Source organism: Brachyhypopomus gauderio, chromosome 10, assembly GCF_052324685.1.
Source record: "Brachyhypopomus gauderio isolate BG-103 chromosome 10, BGAUD_0.2, whole genome shotgun sequence".
NCBI lineage: Eukaryota > Metazoa > Chordata > Actinopteri > Gymnotiformes > Hypopomidae > Brachyhypopomus > Brachyhypopomus gauderio.
The window spans coordinates 15,376,879-15,397,887 of NC_135220.1; the positions used below are offsets into that span (position 1 = coordinate 15,376,879).

General features: G+C 44.9%; 1 protein-coding gene across 2 annotated transcripts; it reads right to left on the bottom strand.

Annotated features, from left to right (window-relative positions):
• Positions 1–88: 88 nt before the first annotated feature.
• Positions 89–18,457, bottom strand: cabp1b (calcium binding protein 1b). 2 transcript variants are annotated; one of them, XM_077019884.1, is made up of 8 exons: positions 7,575–8,668; positions 5,681–5,839; positions 4,864–4,894; positions 4,283–4,420; positions 4,085–4,194; positions 2,936–3,010; positions 2,335–2,407; positions 89–1,758 (listed from the first exon to the last, which is right to left on the bottom strand). In XM_077019884.1, exons 1-8 carry the CDS (start codon positions 7,716–7,718, stop codon positions 1,733–1,735), a joined length of 756 nt encoding a protein of 251 aa, XP_076875999.1. In that variant the 5' UTR covers positions 7,719–8,668; the 3' UTR covers positions 89–1,732. The 2 variants fall into 2 exon arrangements, with proteins under 2 accessions (XP_076875999.1, XP_076875998.1); XM_077019883.1 differs by lacking the exons at positions 5,681–5,839; positions 7,575–8,668 and adding an exon at positions 17,739–18,457.
• Positions 18,458–21,009: the final 2,552 nt, after the last annotated feature.

A 21,009-nucleotide genomic window follows, 5' to 3' on the forward strand; every position in this document is an offset into this window, starting at 1 on the left:
TTGGTACTATAGCTGATTATGTCTTTAAATATTTCAGAGAGCATACTCAGTGTGTTCAAATAATGCAGCATCAATATATGGTATTGAAAAGAAGGTTTCACAGAATAACTCTTTAATTAATCAGATTTACACTCTGTTATCCACTTTTAGCATGCATAGAATCACACAAGATGAACACCTGAAAAAAGAAACCATAAAGAACAGGTCATAAATCCCCTTAGAGTCACACACAAATACACACAAAGGTAAACTAAACAAACATAATCAAATCAATCAGAAATGCCCATTGATCTATTGCTAGCATTGTCTGCATTTGGGCAGGACATGGTACTGAAACAACATTTAGGATGATCAAAGTGCACAACATGACCCTGGCTGATATTTAAACAATAGCGTTCACACAAGAGACAGTTCAAACAGACAAGAACAGAGCATGTCTAATCCTGAGGGCAGACAGAAAACACAATCAAGGGAACAGATTCAACAACAGCTGATAAATGCTAAGGAATCACATTTATTAACACAGTAACTGCATCTTAACAGCACACTGCTACATGTAGGACTAACAGTAAAAACAGTGCAAGTTTCTCATGATCTTTTACTTAAGAAGGTAAAGGATAAATTAATTAGAAACTAGACCTGTGAATTACATAAATATAGTCTCCTCTATTTAGAGAAATACACTCGTCTTCTCTCACAAAGTAACAAACAGAGAAAATAGGTAGATTTCAGCAGAATTATAGCATCCTGTATCTACATTATCTGCTGCTAATAGAGACTCAGGAGGAAAAAGTGCTGGGAACACTCAGATTTTCCTGCATAGGGATTGGTCTGTCACAGTCCTGCTGCAAAGCATCACCACGGAGATGTTCTGTTCTCCTTCAGAGCGCAACACTAATAAGGATTCAGCCATCAGCAGACCCAGTCACACTGCAGAGGAAGACAGAGGGCACAGCGCCTGCAGTACCAACACCCTGGCCGACGAAATAAGGCCATGAAGAAATGTTCTTATTGTTTATCAGTCTGATCTTCTGAGAGAAATGAGAGAGATAGCTAACCTTTCAGTGATTGTCAGATTTTTGTTTATAGATTACATGGTATCATGAAGACTATAAAACATGGAGATTTAAGGTTAAAATCTGGCCGCCTGCGCTAGTTCCAGGAGGATGAGACTTTGATATGGTTGAATCATTCATCAGGACAATGATCCAAAGCAAACTTGACCACCAAATTAACACAAAAATGGTTTACTAACCACAGAATGAAAGCTGTGCAGATCTAAACTCCATCGAAACCCTACTGGATGAGATGGAGAGAAGTGAGAAGACTCTGATCCAGAGAGATTCAGTATAGAAGAACGGTATCTGTTCTCCCTCGTCATCCAGCATTATATATATCACATACACACTATTAAATGCAGGGGTGCCAATGACTGTAGTGTGTTTCTCAGAATTGTTAAAATACTTTATTGTTGTTGCAACATTTTGTTGTTGTTTTTTTTCCAGAACGGTTGATTTTTTTCATATATTCAGGGTATGATGATTAAGCTGGTAAACACCAGGGACATTTCTTCATGGCCCATGTTCCTGCTCATGCACGAGTGGCTTATTCTGGAGCCAACTGTAATGAAAGTGCGGAGTAAAGTTGTGCTACTGGACACCAAGGTCAGAAGTTGTGTTCTCAAGGTGCCTCTGGTGAAGACACCATCCATCTCCCTCCATCCAGACGGGCTTCAGCGAGACACCATTCTCACAAACTCTGGGTGAGGAGGAAACAGGAGACATTATTGTAGGACTTTAACTGGAATGTAATGTGGCAGCTTGTGAGAGTGCAGTGCAGCAACTATTCTGTCTGTCCTGGGCATAGAGCCGCCGTCGCGGCTATTCCTGTCCTCCGCGCCGTTATGCTCTTATTACGAGGGAAATCTAAGAGATGAAATAATCCCACTGCTAGGAGATAATCTGTCAGAAAGTTGAGCTGCTCCAGTCCTCTGCAGTGCGGTGCAGGATCATCAGAGTTACACGCAGCTTCTGTCAGTCCCGAGCACCGTTTCACACCGTACACGAGTCTGCTGGTGGAGTCACCCCACAGCCCACTAACGACATGCGGTGGTTCCGGATGGTTCCACTATCCAAAGAGTTCAGATTCAGTGAGATAACTTCTTGGGATTCTTAGCCAACGTCCTTGTTTTGCTGATGACCTCAAACCAGCAGGTGTAATTAGTGACTGGGTGCACCAAGCTCATAGCAGGGCCTTTTACTCTTTGAACACTTCCACTATACTGAATGGGCACACTTCCATTACTCTAGTACAGTACTCCACTGTGGCACTCACCTTCAAAGTCTACACGTCCATCTCCATTGAGATCGATGTCATGCACAATGTCCTCCAGCTCTTTGTGCGGTATCTGGAGTACAATAGACGTTATAGGCACTATTCAAGTTAGACACTCTACAATATATAAACACTATACAGGATATAGACACTATACATGAGAAAGGCACTACACAAGATATAGGCTCTACTAAAAATATAGATGCTGAATTATATACCATAAAAAGATACAAACATTATAGAAGACAAACACTACACAGGATGTAAACACTACATGGGATATATACATAGAGGATGTAAACACTACAGGGCATATATATATATATATATACTACAGAGGATTTTGACACCAGCCAGTAAGGGAATAGGTGGTGTAAGAAAGAAGTGAACTTGCTGAGAGAGATTCGTGAATAGAGAAAGACACAGAGAGAAAAGGAGACATGTAGACTTTAAGGAGCACAAGTAGAGACAAAGAAATATATGATGGAGAGAGAGAGAGAGAGAGAAGAACTGAACAACAGTTCTTGAAAACAATCAGAGAAGGCCAAATTGGTAGGAGAAGGCAAAACAAGGAGAGCCTGATGAGAAGATTGGCTCTTACCTGTTGCCCTAGCAACTTCTTCATGGCCTCACGGAGCTCCGGGGTGCTGATCAAACCATCTCCATTAGCGTCAAACTGAAGGACAACGGGACACACAACAGTAGCTGTTACGGTTCTTCAGACTTGTCTGGAATATGAACCCGTGTCAGGCCGAGCCCAATGTCTGCACATCTCACCTACAGTCATGGCCAAACGTTTTGAGAATGGCACAAATTTTACTTTTCACAAAGTTTGTTTATATGGTGGCAATTTGCATTAGATGAATTACAATTAGTTGATTAAATGTATTACAATGTCATGAAAATGACCTTGTCACAAAAAATTATGCATTCTAGCCACTGCAAAATGGCCTGCTAACATCATGTCAGTGATGATGTTGTTAGCTGAGGAGAGAAAGTTAATGAGGACAAGACATCACTCTGTGATATCACTCTGTCATGCTGGTTAGAAGAGCAGACTGATTGCTTTAAAAGGGTAGTGTTGCTTTTAAGATTTCTTCTGTAAACCATAGTTACCTCCAAGGAAACACACGCAGTTATTGCATTGCATCAAAAGGGTTTCACAGGCAAGGACATTGCTGCTTTTAAGATAGCACCCAAATAAACCATTTATCCAATCAGCAAGAACGTCAAAGAGAGAGGTCCAATTGTATTGAAGAAGGCTTCAGGCGTCAGCCAATAGTCAGGAGCGTCTCCTGAAGTAGCTAGGTGATCGGGTCACCAATAGTGCATCTGAACACACAGTGAGACAACGTCTTTTAAAGGATAGCAAAGAAGTCAATTCTCTCCAAGAAAAACACCAATGTCAATCCCATTGAGAACCTGTGGTCAGTCCTCAAAAAGAGAGTGGACAAACATCAAGCACTGAGTAGGCAAGAATGCATTGCTATCAATCAAGATTTTGTTCTGAAGCTGAGGCGAATTACATAAGTCTTAAATAAGAGTCAATACTGTAAATATTATTATTGTTTAAACTGGATGTATTTGTGAATGAAAAGTTAAATGTATAGAATGCTTAACTGAACTTCATTATACAACATGAACATCTGACCAAAGGTTCTGTGGCAGTATACCTTAACCAAAATGTTTGCCGTTTTCAACTTTTGGCCATGGCTGTACAGTACTTTAAAGCAGGAAACTCTTTCCTCACCTCGTTGAATGCATCTCTCAGCTCCTTCACACCGATCATGTCTGCCGTCTCCTCTAACAGCTTGGGCCCCATCAAATCCACAAAGTCTTCGAACTCCACACGTCCTCCCACTAGACACAACCAGACAGAGTCAGACCCAAACCAATCCGCCACGCCGCCATACCCAGCCGGGCTAGTGGGGTGACGGGGAGTACGTACGGTTCATGTTGATCTGCTGACTGAGTTCGATGAGCTCCATTTCCGTGGGCATGTATCCCATGGTTCTCATGCAGTCTCCCAGGTTCACACACTTGATTGAGCCCTTCCTGGCGTACGATGCAAACGCATTCCTGAGCTCTGGCAGGCAGAGGGGAAGGAGAGTGGTGTCTGGCCATTTCAGAACTCAATACATTTGTTGATGGTGACAACAGGGGCACCATTAGCTTGACCACGCAATCGGAATGAGGCAAACACTTTTCGCAGAGTCGTTAATGCAGGCAAACTCTGCAAACAGGAACGGCTGGAACCAGCAATGAATTTATTGATCTGCAAAATTCTGGGGAACAACAATTACGTCATGATGCGAATCAGATTTTGAATGCTACAGTGTTGCAGTCACACAATCTTGTTTGAAACAATCTAATTTCCAGTAATTATTACACTGCCATTAACTGTCAGTTATGCATTTATACCACAAACCAGTACTCGGTCTTCACAGGATTATGCTGTAGTCTACATGCCTTCACCCTTTCAGTCCTTTAACAGGTAGTTACGTTTCACATGAGCATGAGGCCTCTTACCTTCCATTTCTTCTGGTTTTAATTCTCTGTTCTGAAGGGAAAAAAAGATGTATTTAATACAAAATAACAGATTCCAGCCTTTCCCAGCACTTCCATTTAAACCAGTTCAGTAGTTTAAATTGTTATGCAAATTCAGTTGATCTGTCATGCACAAGGATATGTACCGTGTGTTTGAAGGTGGAACTGTGCTGACATTTGATTTTCAGTTTTCAAAAAGGTTAAATCATTGAATGAAGTTCCTGACTTATTTATGAAATGAATTTCAATTACTCGGTTTGAGGTTTGACTTTGCAAATGTGCAAATGACCACAGAAGACCTTTGAACTCTGTGCTTCATACAGGAGGTTTTAGTTCAGCCATTCATTCCAGCTGCATGACCATGGTGCGCCCCACAGACAGACCTCACCTATGAGGGGCAGGCTAGCTCCAGTCATGTGACCCTGTCTCACACATGCCCCACCCCCTCATCACAGCCCTGCAGTTTGACGTGAGCAGGCGGGCAGATTACACGGCATCCCGAGGACAAAACTCACCACCAACACACCAAAAGACAACGTTAAAATGGTCGCCATCTCCCCCTGTGCCACATCTCAAGTGTTAAAGATCAGTGTATCTACTTGCAAAAGTACGCTTGTGTCTGCAAGGACATTTGCACATGTGCGTATTTGTTTACGCTTGTGTGCATTTGAGCGCATGTGGTTATGCGTGTGAGCATATGTATGCAAACAAATGGGTGTGGATGTTCATGGCTGGCCATATGCATGCATTTGTGTGAGTGTGCGCATGTGTGTGTGCATGTGTGTGCGCACTTACGTACAGCCTGCCGGCTCTCGGCGAAGCCCTTCCTCAGGAAGATGCAGGCGGGCCCCAAAACGCTGCTCATGCCGTTGGACGGCTGTGCCTGAGCTAAGAGGACATCGGCTGACACGCCACGCTCCTCACACACCTGCACCGCCCTATAACGCTGCTTCCTGTCCTGATGGGGGTGGGTGGAGTCATGGGGGCACGAGTGGGGGCAGGACGGGCAGGGAGGGCAGTTAGAGACTGCTAGAATGAATAAAGAGATTTCGGGGGCAGTGGCTTCTGTTTGACGGAACATTCAGTCCAGTCTGTGGTCTATTGGATAGTAACTGGTTACATTCCCAATGATAATCCCAGTTACACTGTTACTCCTGATAAATCCCATCTCTGATCACACTGGTGGTCACTCCAGCTATGCTCACATTCATGATAATCCCAGTTACACTATCATTCCAGATTCTCACACTTCAGAATTAGGTGTCGACACTTTTTGCAATAGTTTTTAAATGGAAGTACCTTAACTGCAATCAGAATGAAAAAAATTATTTAAACAATTTTGTCCAGTAAATATTTCTAAAAAGCAGTTTTAAAGCATTAGAATTTACATCATTATAAATGTTCGATCTTTACCAGAGGTTGTAGGGTGTATTGATATTGTCCAGGTATCACATAAAAATAAAATCATGGGTTGAATTCAGAAAACAACAAAGTCTGAGCACCATCAAATCATCTCCTAAAAGTGCAGTACAGAGCCCCAGAGGAGGATGAGGAGGATGAAGGACAGCAAACGGCAGCACCTCACTGACCAGAGACACCTCACAACAGAGAGATGAAGAGCAGACATGACAGACAACACCCTGAGTTAATCAACCCCAAGCACTAAGTTAATCAATCTCAGACCCTGAGTTCACTTATCACAGACTCTTAGGTCTATGATGTATAAGAACTTTGCTCAGATCAGTACAGAGCCAAAGCGATCAGCATCCAGCTGGTGAGGATTGAGGACACTCTCACACATGCATACATGCAGACACACACGCACACACAAAACACACACACTCTCTCTCTCACACACACACACACACACACACAGAAATGCGCACACGCACATGCACACTCACACACACACACTGTCCCTCACACACACAGACATGCATGAATGCAAATATACATGCACACAAACATACCTACATTAATAACACTACATTACAGTCTCTGTTCAGATGATCGTGCTGTCTAAAGCCCCCACATTTATAACATTGTCCTGTTCTCTTAATAATATGCACATTATGTGTTTGTGTGTGTGTCCCCAGTCCCCCTAACCAGCCAGCATGAGTGTGGGAAACAGAATGTGCCCTCATGTCCTCTACTGAACTGTCCTGCCCCCCGTCCCTGTATGGACAGGAAGGAGCACGGCCTCACAGGCTAGATCAGTTCACACTCCATACCTCACCAGATGCATCCTTTAGAGCACTGAGTCATTAGCAATAGCAGAACTCTCTCTCTCTCTCTCTCTCTCTCTCTCTCTCTCTCTCTCTCTCTCTCTCTCTCTCTCTCTCTCTCTCTCTCTCTCTCTCTCTCTCTCTCTCTGTGTGTGTGTGTGTGTGTGTGTGTGTGTGTGTGTGTGTGTGTGTGTGTGTGTGTGTGTGTGTGCATGAGTTTCTCTTGAGAGAGAAGCTGCAGCCATCAGCAGAGTGTGAGACAGTGAGATAATCACAAGCAGTCAGAGTACATCCAACACAGTCCAGAGGCAGTTAGGGTCAAATACACACACACACACACACACACACACACACACACACACACACACACACACACACACACACACACACACACACACACACACACACACACACACACACACACACACACAGATGAAGCAAAGCCATGAGAAGCAGGCATTAACGTACCTTCTTGGAGACGTGGTTAACCGGCGGTTTGACACAGTTTCCCATAGCACGTCCCTTCAGCTCCTCCCGCCTCTCAGGGTAAAAGAGGCAGCACGTGTGTGTGTGTGTGTGAATGGATGTGTGTGTGTGTGCGCATCGCTGCATGCATGGATTACGGGCGGTTAGTGGATGTGGAGCTGGTCTTCAAGGGTCTTAGTGAGCAATGGGAGCAGAAGGAAAGAGGAGTAAGAAATGGAAAGGTGAGCTGTAGAGAGAGAGAGAGAGAGAGAGAGAGATGGAGAGAGGAGGAGAGGAGGGATGGAGAGATGGGGAGGAGGAGCTGACTCCAGAGCAGAGGAGTGGGGCAGGCAAGGCTTCTGCTGCAGGAGAAACCGGGAAATATCCTGAATCTATGAGTCTCTGTGTCTCTCTTTCTCTCTCTCTCCCTCTCCTCTCTCTCTCTTTCTCCCCTCTCTCCCACTCTCAATTTATCTCTCTCCCTCTCTTTTCTGCCCCCTCTTTCTCACTCAGTATATCTTTTGCTCTCTCCCCATCTTTCTCCCCCGCTTACTGTACATCTCTCTCACTCTCTCTGCCATCCTCTCTCCTTTCATCTCTCTCCCTCTCTCCCTCTATAGTACTCTCACAGTTGGAGAGGACTGATCTCTTTCTGATCCTCACTCCATGTGTCTGGTTTTAAACTGTCGGCCAGAGGAGGATGGGTTCCCCCCCTGAGTCTTGGTTCCTCTCAAGGTTTCTTCCTCATGCAAAAAACTAGGGAGTTTTTCCTTGCCACTGTCGCCTTTGGCTTGCTCACTGGGGGCTAGGACTCGGCACTTGTAAAGCTGCTTTGTGACAACAACTGTTGTAAAAAGCGCTATATAAATAAAATTTGATTGATTGATTGATAAACCATCCATCCAAACAATGCGAAATACAGACAAAGTGGCTGGTTGGGACAAGTATGATACCATCCCTGGAGCAAGGCGCTGGAGACACTAACACAAGCACACATGCACAGTCAATTTACACACGGATTTGGGGCTATGGTGCTAAAAATATCACACACACACACACACACACACACACACACACACACACACACACACACACACACACACACACACACACACACACACACACACACACATACATCTCTTTTCACGGGTATGCTCTTTTCCAGCAAAAACTGATGCTTACTCACACACACACACACACACACACACACACACACACACACACACACACAACATGCACGCACCCACACATGCATGCTCACACACACACACACACACACACACACACACACACACACACACACACACACACACACACACACACACACACACACACACACACACACACACACACACACACACACAGTGCCAAGCTGCAATCAAAAGAGATTAACGTGATAAAAATGCTGCAGAATCAGCCACAAAAGGCAAATAAGGAAAACAAAGACACACATGTAAACATGTACATACATACACACACATGGCTATGCACAAACACACACACACACACACATACACACACCGGCACCCAGCCAGACCTCTGAATCATGGCACACACTCCAAACCTATGCAGTCATGGCTAAAGGCCAGGTGAGCCCAGAGCAGGCCCGGCAGCTTGTTCCAGAAGTCACCTGCTGCTAAGGCCCAGCCCACAGAGGGCTCTCGTCTTCCGCCTGCTCCTCTCTGTGGTCTCCGTGCTCAGACCAGCTCCTGCCCCACACTCTGGCCTTGCCGTCTCCAGCCAGACACAAACCCTGATCTGCCTGTTCCTGCTCTGCTCAGTCCTGCTCTGCCCAGTCCCGCTCTGCCCAGTCCCGCTCTGCCCAGGTCCCGCTCTGCCCAGGTCCCGCTCTGCCCAGTCCCGCTCTGCCCAGTCCCGCTCTGCCCAGTCCCGCTCTGCCCAGGTCCCGCTCTGCCCAGTCCCGCTCTGCCCAGTCCCGCTCTGCCCAGGTCCTGCTCTGCCCAGGTCCCGCTCTGCCCAGTCCCGCTCTGCCCAGTCCCGCTCTGCCCAGGTCCCGCTCTGCCCAGTCCCGCTCTGCCCAGTCCCGCTCTGCCCGTTCCCGCTCTGCCCAGGTCCCGCTCTGCCCGTTCCCGCTCTGCCCGTTCCCGCTCTGCCCAGGTCCCGCTCTACCCAGGTCCCGCTCTACCCAGTCCCGCTCTGCCCAGGTCCCGCTCTACCCAGTCCCGCTCTACCCAGTCCCGCTCTGCCCAGTCCCGCTCTGCCCAGGTCCTGCTCTGCTCAGTCCCGCTCTGCCCAGGTCCCGCTCTGCCCAGTCCCGCTCTGCCCAGTCCCGCTCTGCCCAGTCCCGCTCTGCCCAGGTCCGCTCTGCCCAGTCCCGCTCTGCCCAGGTCCCGCTCTGCCCAGTCCCGCTCTGCCCAGTCCCGCTCTGCCCAGGTCCTGCTCTGCCCAGTCCCGCTCTGCCCAGGTCCCGCTCTGCCCAGTCCCGCTCTGCCCAGTCCCGCTCTGCCCAGTCCCGCTCTGCCTGCTCTAGCAGCTTTTTTGTTCATGCCTTTATGTAGCTCTGGATCCACTAATTCTCACTACTTCTGTGTGTTTAGAAGGATTTTCCATTCATTGCATTAGAACCATTCTCTTTATTTGTGCTTCCATCTCTCTTTCTGTCTTTCTCCTTCCCTCTCTTGCTTTTTACACGTCTTTCTATATTTCTGTCTCCTTCTTTCTATGGTTGTCTCTCTCTGCCTTTTGTCTGTTTCTCTCTCTTGGTCTCTCTCTCTTACTCATTCTTTATCAAATTCTCTCTCTCTCTCTCTCTCTCTCTCTCTCTCTCTCTCTCTCTCTCTCTCTCTCTCTCTCTCTCGCCCTTTGGGGTGCTTCATCCTGATGAAGCCCTCCTCTTCAGGCTCACTGTGAACTTCAGTACGCATCAGGAATCAGAACCAGGCACTGTCCACTTTCATAAAGTCATCTCAGCATGTACACACACACACACACACACACACACACACACACACACACACACACACACACACACACACACACACACACACACACACACACATCAACACATGAATATACACACGCACATCAACACACACATACACACATATGGTTAGATGCACACACAAACACATCCATATACATGTACGCTCACACACTGTTTTTTAAAGAGTCATGGAAAACATGAAGGTCAGATCACAGTCAGTGGTACTTAAGTGCTGTTTACTGAAAACGTCTTTGCAGCACAGATCCAGGTCAGAGCTTCAGAGTGCTCACTCTAACATGCACTCACACACACACACACACACACACACACACAGGCACACGCACACACACACACACACACACACAGGCACACGCACATGCACACGCACATGCACACGCACATGCACACACACATGCACACTCATGTACTCTTTTTTTGACAGAGAGGATGATAGTTCCAGGAGGAAGGTGATTTTAACAAGGTTCTGGGGTCAGTAAAAATGCCACAGGCTAGAGATGACCCTGGGTATGACCCAGGAAGTGAAACAGCATCAGGAAATTATTTAACTCTGCACAGTTAGCCACACACACAGTCAGCTACACTACAGTCGGATACAGTCTTCTACACTAGACAGCTACATTCAGCTACCCTACAGTCAGATACAGTCAGCCCTACACACAGCCCTAAAGGTGTCATCTAACTCTACTACACAGCCCTAAAGGTGTCCTCCAACTCTACTACACACTTCCCTAAAGGTGTCCTCTAACACTACTACACGCAGCCCTAAATGTGTCCTGCAACTCTATTACACGCAGCCCTAAATGTGTCCTCCAACACTACTACACGCAGCCCTAAAGGTGTCCTGCAACTCTACTACACGCAGCCCTAAAGGTGTCCTGCAACTCTACTACATGCAGCCCTAAAGGTGTCCTGCAACTCTACTACACGCAGCCCTAAAGGTGTCCTGCAACTCTACTACACGCAGCCCTAAAGGTGTCCTGCAACTCTACTACACACAGCCCTAAATGTGTCCTCTAAGTCTACTACACACAGCCCTAAATGTGTCCTCTAAGTCTACTACACACAGCCCTAAAGGTGTCCTGCAAATCTACTACACACAGCCCTAAAGGTGTCCTCCAACTCTACTACACACAGCCCTAAAGGTGTCATCTAACTCTACTACACACAGCCCTAAAGGTGTCCTCCAACACTACTACACACAGCCATAAAGGTGTCCTCCAACTCTACTACACACTTCCCTAAAGGTGTCCTCTAACACTACTACACGCAGCCCTAAATGTGTCCTGCAACTCTACTACACGCAGCCCTAAAGGTGTCCTCCAACACTACTACACGCAGCCCTAAAGGTGTCTTGCAACTCTACTACACGCAGCCCTAAAGGTGTCCTGCAACTCTACTACACACAGCCCTAAAGGTGTCCTCCAACTCTACTACACACAGCCCTAAAGGTGTCCTGCAACTCTACTACACGCAGCCCTAAAGGTGTCCTGCAACTCTACTACACACAGCCCTAAATGTGTCCTCTAACTCTACTACACACAGCCCTAAAGGTGTCCTCCAACACTACTACACACAGCCCTAAAAGTGTCCTCCAACACTACTACACACAGCCCTAAAGGTGTCATCTAACTCTACTACACACAGCCCTAAAGGTGTCCTCCAACACTACTACACACAGCCATAAAGGTGTCCTCTAATACTACTACACACAGCCCTAAAGGTGTCCTCCAACTCTACTACACACAGCCCTAAAGGTGTCCTCCAACTCTACTACACACCACTCTAATGCTGCTCTACAGTCAGAGCTCCTGCACCAGGTACACACACTTTCTCACACAAACACACAAAGACACAGACACTTATGTATGCATGTCTACTGACACAAGCTCACACATTTACTGTAAGCATACGGTCCAGAGGGTTTTAACTGACTGAATTACAGACAGGTGCACTGTTACATTGCTACATGTTAAGGATCTGCAGCTCTGTATCTGTACTGCACACTGATGGAGGCTTAGATAGCATGACTAGCTCATAAAAACACAAATCACATCCTCCTCTATAAATAGTCTGAGGAGCACTGGAAGCAGGATGACGCAGGAGTGGTCACACTCATGGCATCACACTTTTTTTCTACACTTCCTCCTTTCTACTACTTATTCAACCTGATCCCTGTGCTGCCCATTATATTCTTCTCTTTTATCTCCCTTTCCTTCTCTCTCCTTCTCCCTGTCTTTCTCCCTCTCTCCCTCTGCCTAGCTCTGCAGTGGTAGGGGCAATCAGGAAAGGTGAGAAGAGCTCCAGAACACCAAACGATGAAGAAGAGCAAGAAAAACACAGCAGACAGCAGTGATGTCTCAGAATAAAGGATCACTCAGAATAAAGGATCGCTCAGAATAAAGGATCGCTCAGGATGAAGGATCGCTCAGGATGAAGGATCACTCAGAATAAGGGATCACTTAGGATGAAGGATCACTCAGAATAAGGGATCACTTAGGATGAAGGATCACTCAGAATAAGGGATCACTTAGGATGAAGGATCATACCGAATAAAGGATCACTTAGGATGAAGGATCACTCAGAATAAATGATCACTCAGAATAAAGGATCACTTAGGATGAAGGATCACTCAAGATAAAGGATCACTCAGAATAAAGGATCACTCAGAATAAAGGATCACTCAGGATGAAGGATCACTCAGAATGAAGGATCACTCAGAATGAAGGATCACTCAGAATAAAGGATCACTCAGAATAAATGATCACTCAGAATAAAGGATCACTCAGAATAAAGGATCACTTAGGATGAAGGATCACTCAAGATAAAGGATCACTCAAGATAAAGGATCACTCAGAATGAAGGATCACTCAAGATAAAGGATCACTCAGAATAAAGGATCACTCAGAATGAAGGATCACTCAGAATAAAGGATCACTCAGAATAAAGGATCACTCAGGATGAAGGATCACTCAGAATGAAGGATCACTCAGAATGAAGGATCACTCAGAATAAAGGATCACTCAGAATAAAGGATCACTTAGGATGAAGGATCACTCAAGATAAAGGATCACTCAAGATAAAGGATCACTCAGAATGAAGGATCACTCAAGATAAAGGATCACTCAGAATAAAGGATCACTCAGAATGAAGGATCACTCAGAATGAAGGATCACTCAGAATAAAGGATCACTCAGAATAAAGGATCACTCAGGATGAAGGATCACTCAGAATGAAGGATCACTCAGAATAAAGGATCACTCAGAATAAAGAATCACTGAGTGTATATTTCTCATTTCCTCATTCTCTCATCTGTGTCTGAGAGTGAACTGTGAGAGGAGAGAGGAGAGGCCTGAGGGTACCACATTACCATTACATAACCCTGCCAGCACCAGGAGGCTGGCGATATCCACCCTTCTCCTCCTCTCATCCCTCCTCTCATCCCTCCATCTTTGTGATGGCAGCTGCTGTCTCCAGCCTGCAGGAGAGGAGCCGTACTGGCTGCCGAAGACTGCAGCTTGCTGGGAAGGAGCGGCTGACAGCACGGAGGCGGATGGCGGCTCCAAGATGACGTCAGAGTCACCGAATGCCACCCAGCCTGAGTCAGTCAGAGCATACACACCCATTAGGGACACTGCCCTGCTCCTAGTGACCTTTCTCCAGGTTGGGGACAATCACCACCCTTTACCACATGAACGTTCCCCATCAGGACAGTGAGAACAGATCTCAGAAGTCACCTGCAGTGATGTTCAGTTCTAAACTGGGTTAATAGCATTGTATCTGGCCACAGCAAATGCTGTCAGTGATGTGGTTTTGTGTGTGTGTGTGTGTGTGTGTGTGTGTGTGTGTGTGTGTGTGTGTGTGTGTGTGTGTGTGAGAGAGATTTCTTGTCTCTGAAGAAGGTGTATGATCTCCTGTCTCTGGATATAGTGTGTGTATAATCTCCTGTCTCTGGAGAGGGTGTGAAGTCTGTGAGCAGGAAGAGGGGTGGGGGAGGAGGTGTCTGAGAAGACTTCTACGACACACAGTGGCCAAAAACGAGGTAGTGCATACAGTGAGGACACTGCACAAACAGAACACTGAACACTGTACACACTGAACACTGCACACACACTAAACACTGTCAAAAAGCTAAACTCCATACACACACTGAACATTGAGTATACACACACTAAACACTGCTGACATGCTGAACTCAAAAACTCAAAACTCAATGTCCAAAGAAAAAGGAGCAGACTGTTGACGTTCAAACTTTCATACAGTAATGTAATTGAAAAACTGAGAAAATGTGAGATAAACTATTTAAGACTGGGGCTGGATTACAAGAAATTAAAACAAGAATTTAGAAGATGTTTAGATGTATTTTGGAGGCCGAACCATTCACTCGTAAATGTTGGAGAGTGGAGATATTTTTCCACAACGTCTGCTTCATAATCCCCATAAATACAAAAGCAGCTTGTGCTGAGATTTGTGTTGCACTGAGATCTTCTGCATATCATGTGCAGCAAGCACTCAGTACTATGAGCGCAATCACTTCCCAAAGAGATTTGAATATTTTTTGCCTCTAATCTGGCTGGCCGTGGTTCTATAGTGACTGAAGATATGGACGTGCACAGCAGCACATTTGATTATGATTCTTAACGAACCATCACGAGTCATGTGTGCACATAGTCTATATGCGTGCAGATAGTGTCTGATTTCCTAATACGTATAAATAGGATAAAGATACACACACTCACATAAAGCCCATCCTACATTTACATTTACATTTTCGGCATTTAGCAGACGCTCTTATCCAGAGCGACTTACAAAGTGCTTTGTTTCTGATCACAGAATACATCATAGGTAATAGTACAGATAGGCCAGAATTCAAGATACCATTGAGTCAGACTACTACTAAACTACAGGAGTCAATATCATAACCTAGTGTTTTGCAAGTTAGACGTTTGCCAAGAAGCACAAATAACCATAGACAGACATACAATTTAAGAAGAACGGCAAGTGGTATCAGCTGAGTTAGTGCTCTGGTAAGAACTCAACAAACAGGTGAGTCTTCAGTCTACGCTTCCTTCCCCATCGTCATCATCATCATCACCGGTCACAGCATAATTAGGTTTATCCGCTCTTCTCTTATCTCCATTCACACATGCAGGCAACATCGGTAGAATTGTGCTTGTGTGTGCATGCACATGTACTTGCTTGTGTGTGCATGTGTGTCGTGTGTGTGTGTGTGTGTGTGTGTGTGTGTGTGTGTGTGTGTGTGTGTGTGCGTGTGTGCGTGCTTGTGTGCGTGCTTGTGTGTTTGTGCATGCTTGTGTGTTTGTGCTCTACTTTCTTGAGCCAAACACGTCATGCATCTCCTCCACAGACGTTTTTTATACAGCGACATAAACACAGAGCTACGTTCCCTAACCAGCAACCTCGACTACCAGCTGTATTACAGTCAAACAAAAACATGAAGCAGTCCTCAGCTACTGCTCATCCATAGTGGAAGCTGAGGGCCATCAGGAGTAAGCGCTAACTTCAGCAGGCTGTCTAGGAGTTGCCTACTTTCCCACTGTATTCCAGAAAACGTGTTTAGTCTCTAATCCGGATGTGTTAACTCGGAGTTAAGTGGAAACTCAAGAGTTTTCCGTTCCAAAAGCCGGTTTCAAAATAAATGTAGGTATAGTTGCTACGGCAACATACGCTGTGAAACTGACCTGCTATCTCAACGATCTTAACCTGCTGTGGTAACCCGTTAGCTTGAGCTAAACCAGAGGAACATTCTGGAACGTGAACGTTCATAAAGCTGCAACCGGATGACTGAATTAATGCTGTCACTCAAATTATTAATTACAACGGCCAATCATATAAAATCATTGTTAGAGTTTATTTAATCATTTTGATGACTTATTTCATTAACGTACCCACTTTTTAACGCTATTCACCATCACGTTTCACGATATACTGCAGGGACATGGATTCGCCGTCGTTTTAACTACAAATTGTATAAATGTAGCCTATTCTGTTTATTTTTACTTCTTTAAAATTTCTTTTAACCACTAATGTTTTCTATACAGTATACCAATTCCCTAATCATTTTTGGCTAGTCCTATATGATACATTGTAGTTTATATGTCACTGTTATAACAAAAAATGTTTCCTTTTTTGAGACAAGGTGCCTTGACTACCACCTCTTATGACGCTACATCCTGACCCCGCTGTCTCGCGCACTAAATTAGAAACGCAGGCCATGATATTTCACTGCAATAGTTGCATTATTCCTGTCGTGGAAATTCGTGGAAGACAATCCACTTCGCTATTTTAAGCAGTGAATACCGTTCTGTACGTGAGATGCAAAGAAATAACGTGAAAAGCGCGGTTAGTGAGAACCAGACAGGTGTTTCAACAGTGCCAAAATGAACTGCTGGAACATTTGCCACATTTGCAAAGTCAAATATCTCTCTTTCTGTGTGTGTGTGTGTGTGTGTGTGTGTGTGTGTGTGTGTGTGTGTGTGTGTGTGTGTGTGTGTGTGTGTGTGTGTAGGAAATCTGATACTGATAGTTTAACATGTAAACGGTTTAGCAAACGATAAAGCTTTTAATATTTATTTGTTTAGATAAGCAAAGTACATATGGTTTTAGAGTATTAATTTACACATTAACATCATAATGACATAAAATCTAAATATGTAATATATGTGTTGTCCATTGTGGCTACAGTTTCAAAAGGGAAGATAATAAATTGTCGTTGACAGACATCATGCTTTGCATAGAAGTTCAGAAGCTGGTGATGGTGGTGTGTGAAATTCTGACGACGATTATTCGTCTGAGAGTGCACCCAAATCAGTCTGACTCTGAGAGGCGTTTCTCTGATTCAAATGCGTTATTCATATCTGAGGCATAATTCTGCTCTGCTCGCAATACGCTGGGAAAAAAAGTATTTCTCAGCGGACCAACGAAACTGCGGGAATCCATGAACAGACGTTCAGTCTAACTACCATGTCTGCAATTAGCTGAGAGAAATCCACTGAGAAGCCCGCTTTAATAAGAGGTTTTATAAGGGATTACACTTTTTAAAGCTTTGTTTCGGCTCAGGCTGCGTACAGGGAATAGCGAGTCTAGGTTGCTTCATCAGTGTACGTAGCTCGTGCCCACCTGTTGAGTCTGTACTTTATCTTGCAACCCCATTGTGCTTTCCTGTGGTGGAACATCCGCCTTACCTGTCCGTAAGCCAAGTCTACAATCGGGTGCAGATCTGGAGTAAGTTCGGTGAGAATCTCAGCTAGGGTAGATTCATGTTTGGAGCGCGTCGACCCTGATTTGGGCTCGGGTGACTCAGTGGCTTCATTTGCAGCAGCCGCAGAATCGAAAAATGATGCCGCCTCGTCTGTCGCAGGAGGAGTGCTTGGTTTGTTTATCTCAGAGCCCACTTGCTCTTCCACTGGTGGGTCGACGCTGGACGGATCGATCTGTTGCGATTGTCCATTCGACGTATTGGTCTCCTGCCCCTGTACTTCAGGTTCTGGCTGGGCAACCTCCCCGAGCACGTAATCATCTTCTAAAAGTGGGTGTATGGCGAGACCTCGGGCGTTGATGTTTTGCTGGTAGCTCCAAGGTCTTTGCTGGCTTTCAGAAGCGCGGTCGTTAACCTGACTATCGCTTGCAGCCCACCGGCTTGCGCTAGATTCGGTCATCTTCCGCCGTTTTTAAGTTTTCTACAGTTGGAATTTCCAAATGAAGTAAATAAAGAGATTAAAACAGCCGCGTGTCTGTGAAGGTGAGCATTTGACGGATAGGTGCTCTTCTGAGCTAGGTACGTGTAGGATGATGCCTGTCACCCGACTAGATGCAAGGGTGCTCAGCTCGTGGACGTCAACGCAGGTAACGGCGACGTTCCAGCAGACACCTGACAGATCTGTTGTGCTGTCTAGCCGGATTGAGGCGGAGCCTCTCACTCTTCCACACTTTAATGAAGCGAAACATCAGTGGATGTCGCAGAGCGGTTTATACAGTGAGCATCGGTCCACAGACCCTGTTGCGCATCAGACTGCTTAGTCCTGTTCACGCTAGATTTGAATGGAATACATATGAAAAACATATGAAATATAATAAAAACATTTGTATACATTTATAATTACTGTAATAATTTTAGAAAGCATTGTGGACAGTATACTAACACTTACATTCGCATCAATTATGTTACTTGAATCATGCCGTCCAGTAATTAGTGTAATAATAATAAAACTGCGAAAACGAGGCGAGAGTTCCGAGTAATGAAACCTTGAGGCCAGAATACGTCACGAATATTGTTTTCTCTGGACCTTTCCCAATAACTAATGTAAGAAAGCACTTGGCAAGATACTAGTGAATGACTGCACATGGACCATAAAAAAATAGGGCCAGATATTTAGAAAAAAATATATTTTCCTGGACTCCCTCAGTGTAGCTTTCCAATCCAAAATCAGTGCAGAAAATGTCACTTATATTGACTTATACCAGGGGTGCCCATCACGTCGATTGCGATCGACCGGTCGATTGCGAAGGAAGTGTGGGTCGATCGCATGACATTAAAAAGTAGTGAATGAATGACAGGCTATCATCCATCTGCACTGATGGTTGTATATTGATTGACATACAACTCTATGTACAAAACCTAACCCTAACCCAATATCCCCCTATCTAACACCAACATCCCCCTATCCAACACCAACATCCCCCTATCCAACACCAACATCGCCCTATCCAACACCAACATCCCCCTATCCAACACCAACATCCCCCTATCCAACACCAACATCCCCCTATCCACACCAACATCCCCCTCTCCCCCTCTTATATAGTATTTCTATTTCAAACAAAACAGGCAAAGTGAATAGAAATGTATTAAGATTTTAATAGCTTGCCATAGTAATATATGGTGAAGGTTATGCACATGGTGGTATTTATTCTGCTGCAAGTGTCAGTGTAACATTTCTCTTTGGATCTGTCCTCTCAGGTGGTAAGACGTCTTGTCACTGGTGTTTGACTTGTTGCTGTGGTTTGTGTAGTGCCCTGTGCACTCTTGTTATCTGGTTCTGCATGACCTCTTGTTTGCCCGGTGCCCCTGGTCACCATTTGGTGGTCCTGAAACATTCAGAAGCTGGTGAATAATTAATCAGGTATCAGGCTGGGGATGGCAGGTTGAACACAGGTGGAGAGAATGGGCAGATAACAGGTGGAGAATGGGTGGAGTGAGCTGATAAGCCTCACACCTGCCCATACCTGCACTCAGAACATTCCAGAACTTTCCCAGGTATCACAGATGATCAGGCAATTGTATCTTGATTAGCTATGTTGTAAAGAGAATGGGAACGAGTGTGTTTCCAAGCACAGGGACACTTGACTCATCCAATCTTCTTTCATTTTCAACAGACTGGAGCTCACATAGAGGGCCAGTCATTCAGCTTCTCTAGGAGCTCATATTTAAATAGGGAGTTTAACCTTTCAGGTCAAAGTATTTAGTTTCATGTTTAGTCCATAATTAGGTCTATGATTAGAACACAGGTTCATTTTTTTACTACTGCATTTAGGCTTGATGAATTCAGATGAGTTCTGTTGTACGTGTTACAGTTACAGGTGTTACAGATTAATTCCAAGCAACTATGAGATGATTCATGAACTACTCCCTCCCAACTCATTTTTCTATACAATTTTATAGATTCTGTACATATAATTTACCCTTATTACTCTTGAATTACTCTATGTATTCAAAATTTATTTTTAAATAAAAATATAATTCTAAAATCATTTTTCTTACTTTTATAATACTTTTTTTAAATCATTTATTATAGTCCTACTCGTTTGCACTCTGTGCTTTGGCGCCTCCTGGCGTGAGTAAGGGGAATGTACATCCTTTAAAGCTTTCGTCTCCATGAGCTTTTGGTTATTTAGCTACCTGAATGCACTGGATTTGTCACCACATTTTAAAAAGTTATTAAAAAGAAAAGAAAAAAGAACACCACAACACTTCAACGGCGTTAGTTGAACCGACTATATGGCCGGGTTATCGGCCAAACGTTGGTCTCGCCGCGTTTCTACCGGGTGTGGCGTTTGTAAACTAAAGCTTGTCCTAACCCCTGGTGACGCGAGGAGCAGAATAATTAACGCGGATAATTAGCATGGATATTTTTAACTACACAAAGCCCTTTGTTTCCCCTTTTGTTGCATATTATCGTGCGTTTTTGCCTCCTGTTGGGTTTTAACTTCACACTCATACATTTGGCTTCAACGTCACAACTGTTGTCAGTCTGTACGATTATAATCCCTTAACTAAAGAGTTAAACTGTGTTTGTGCTTGGCAGCGGTAGTATTCTCATTCACGTATTTGTCCTTGAGGCGGCAGGTGAGGTAACTTAATTAAAAAGGACGAATCAGGACAAGCGTTTCTTGTAACAGGGCCATGGTCAGAGTTGCCAGGTTCGCGGTTTTCACGCCAAATTGGGCTTGTTTGAA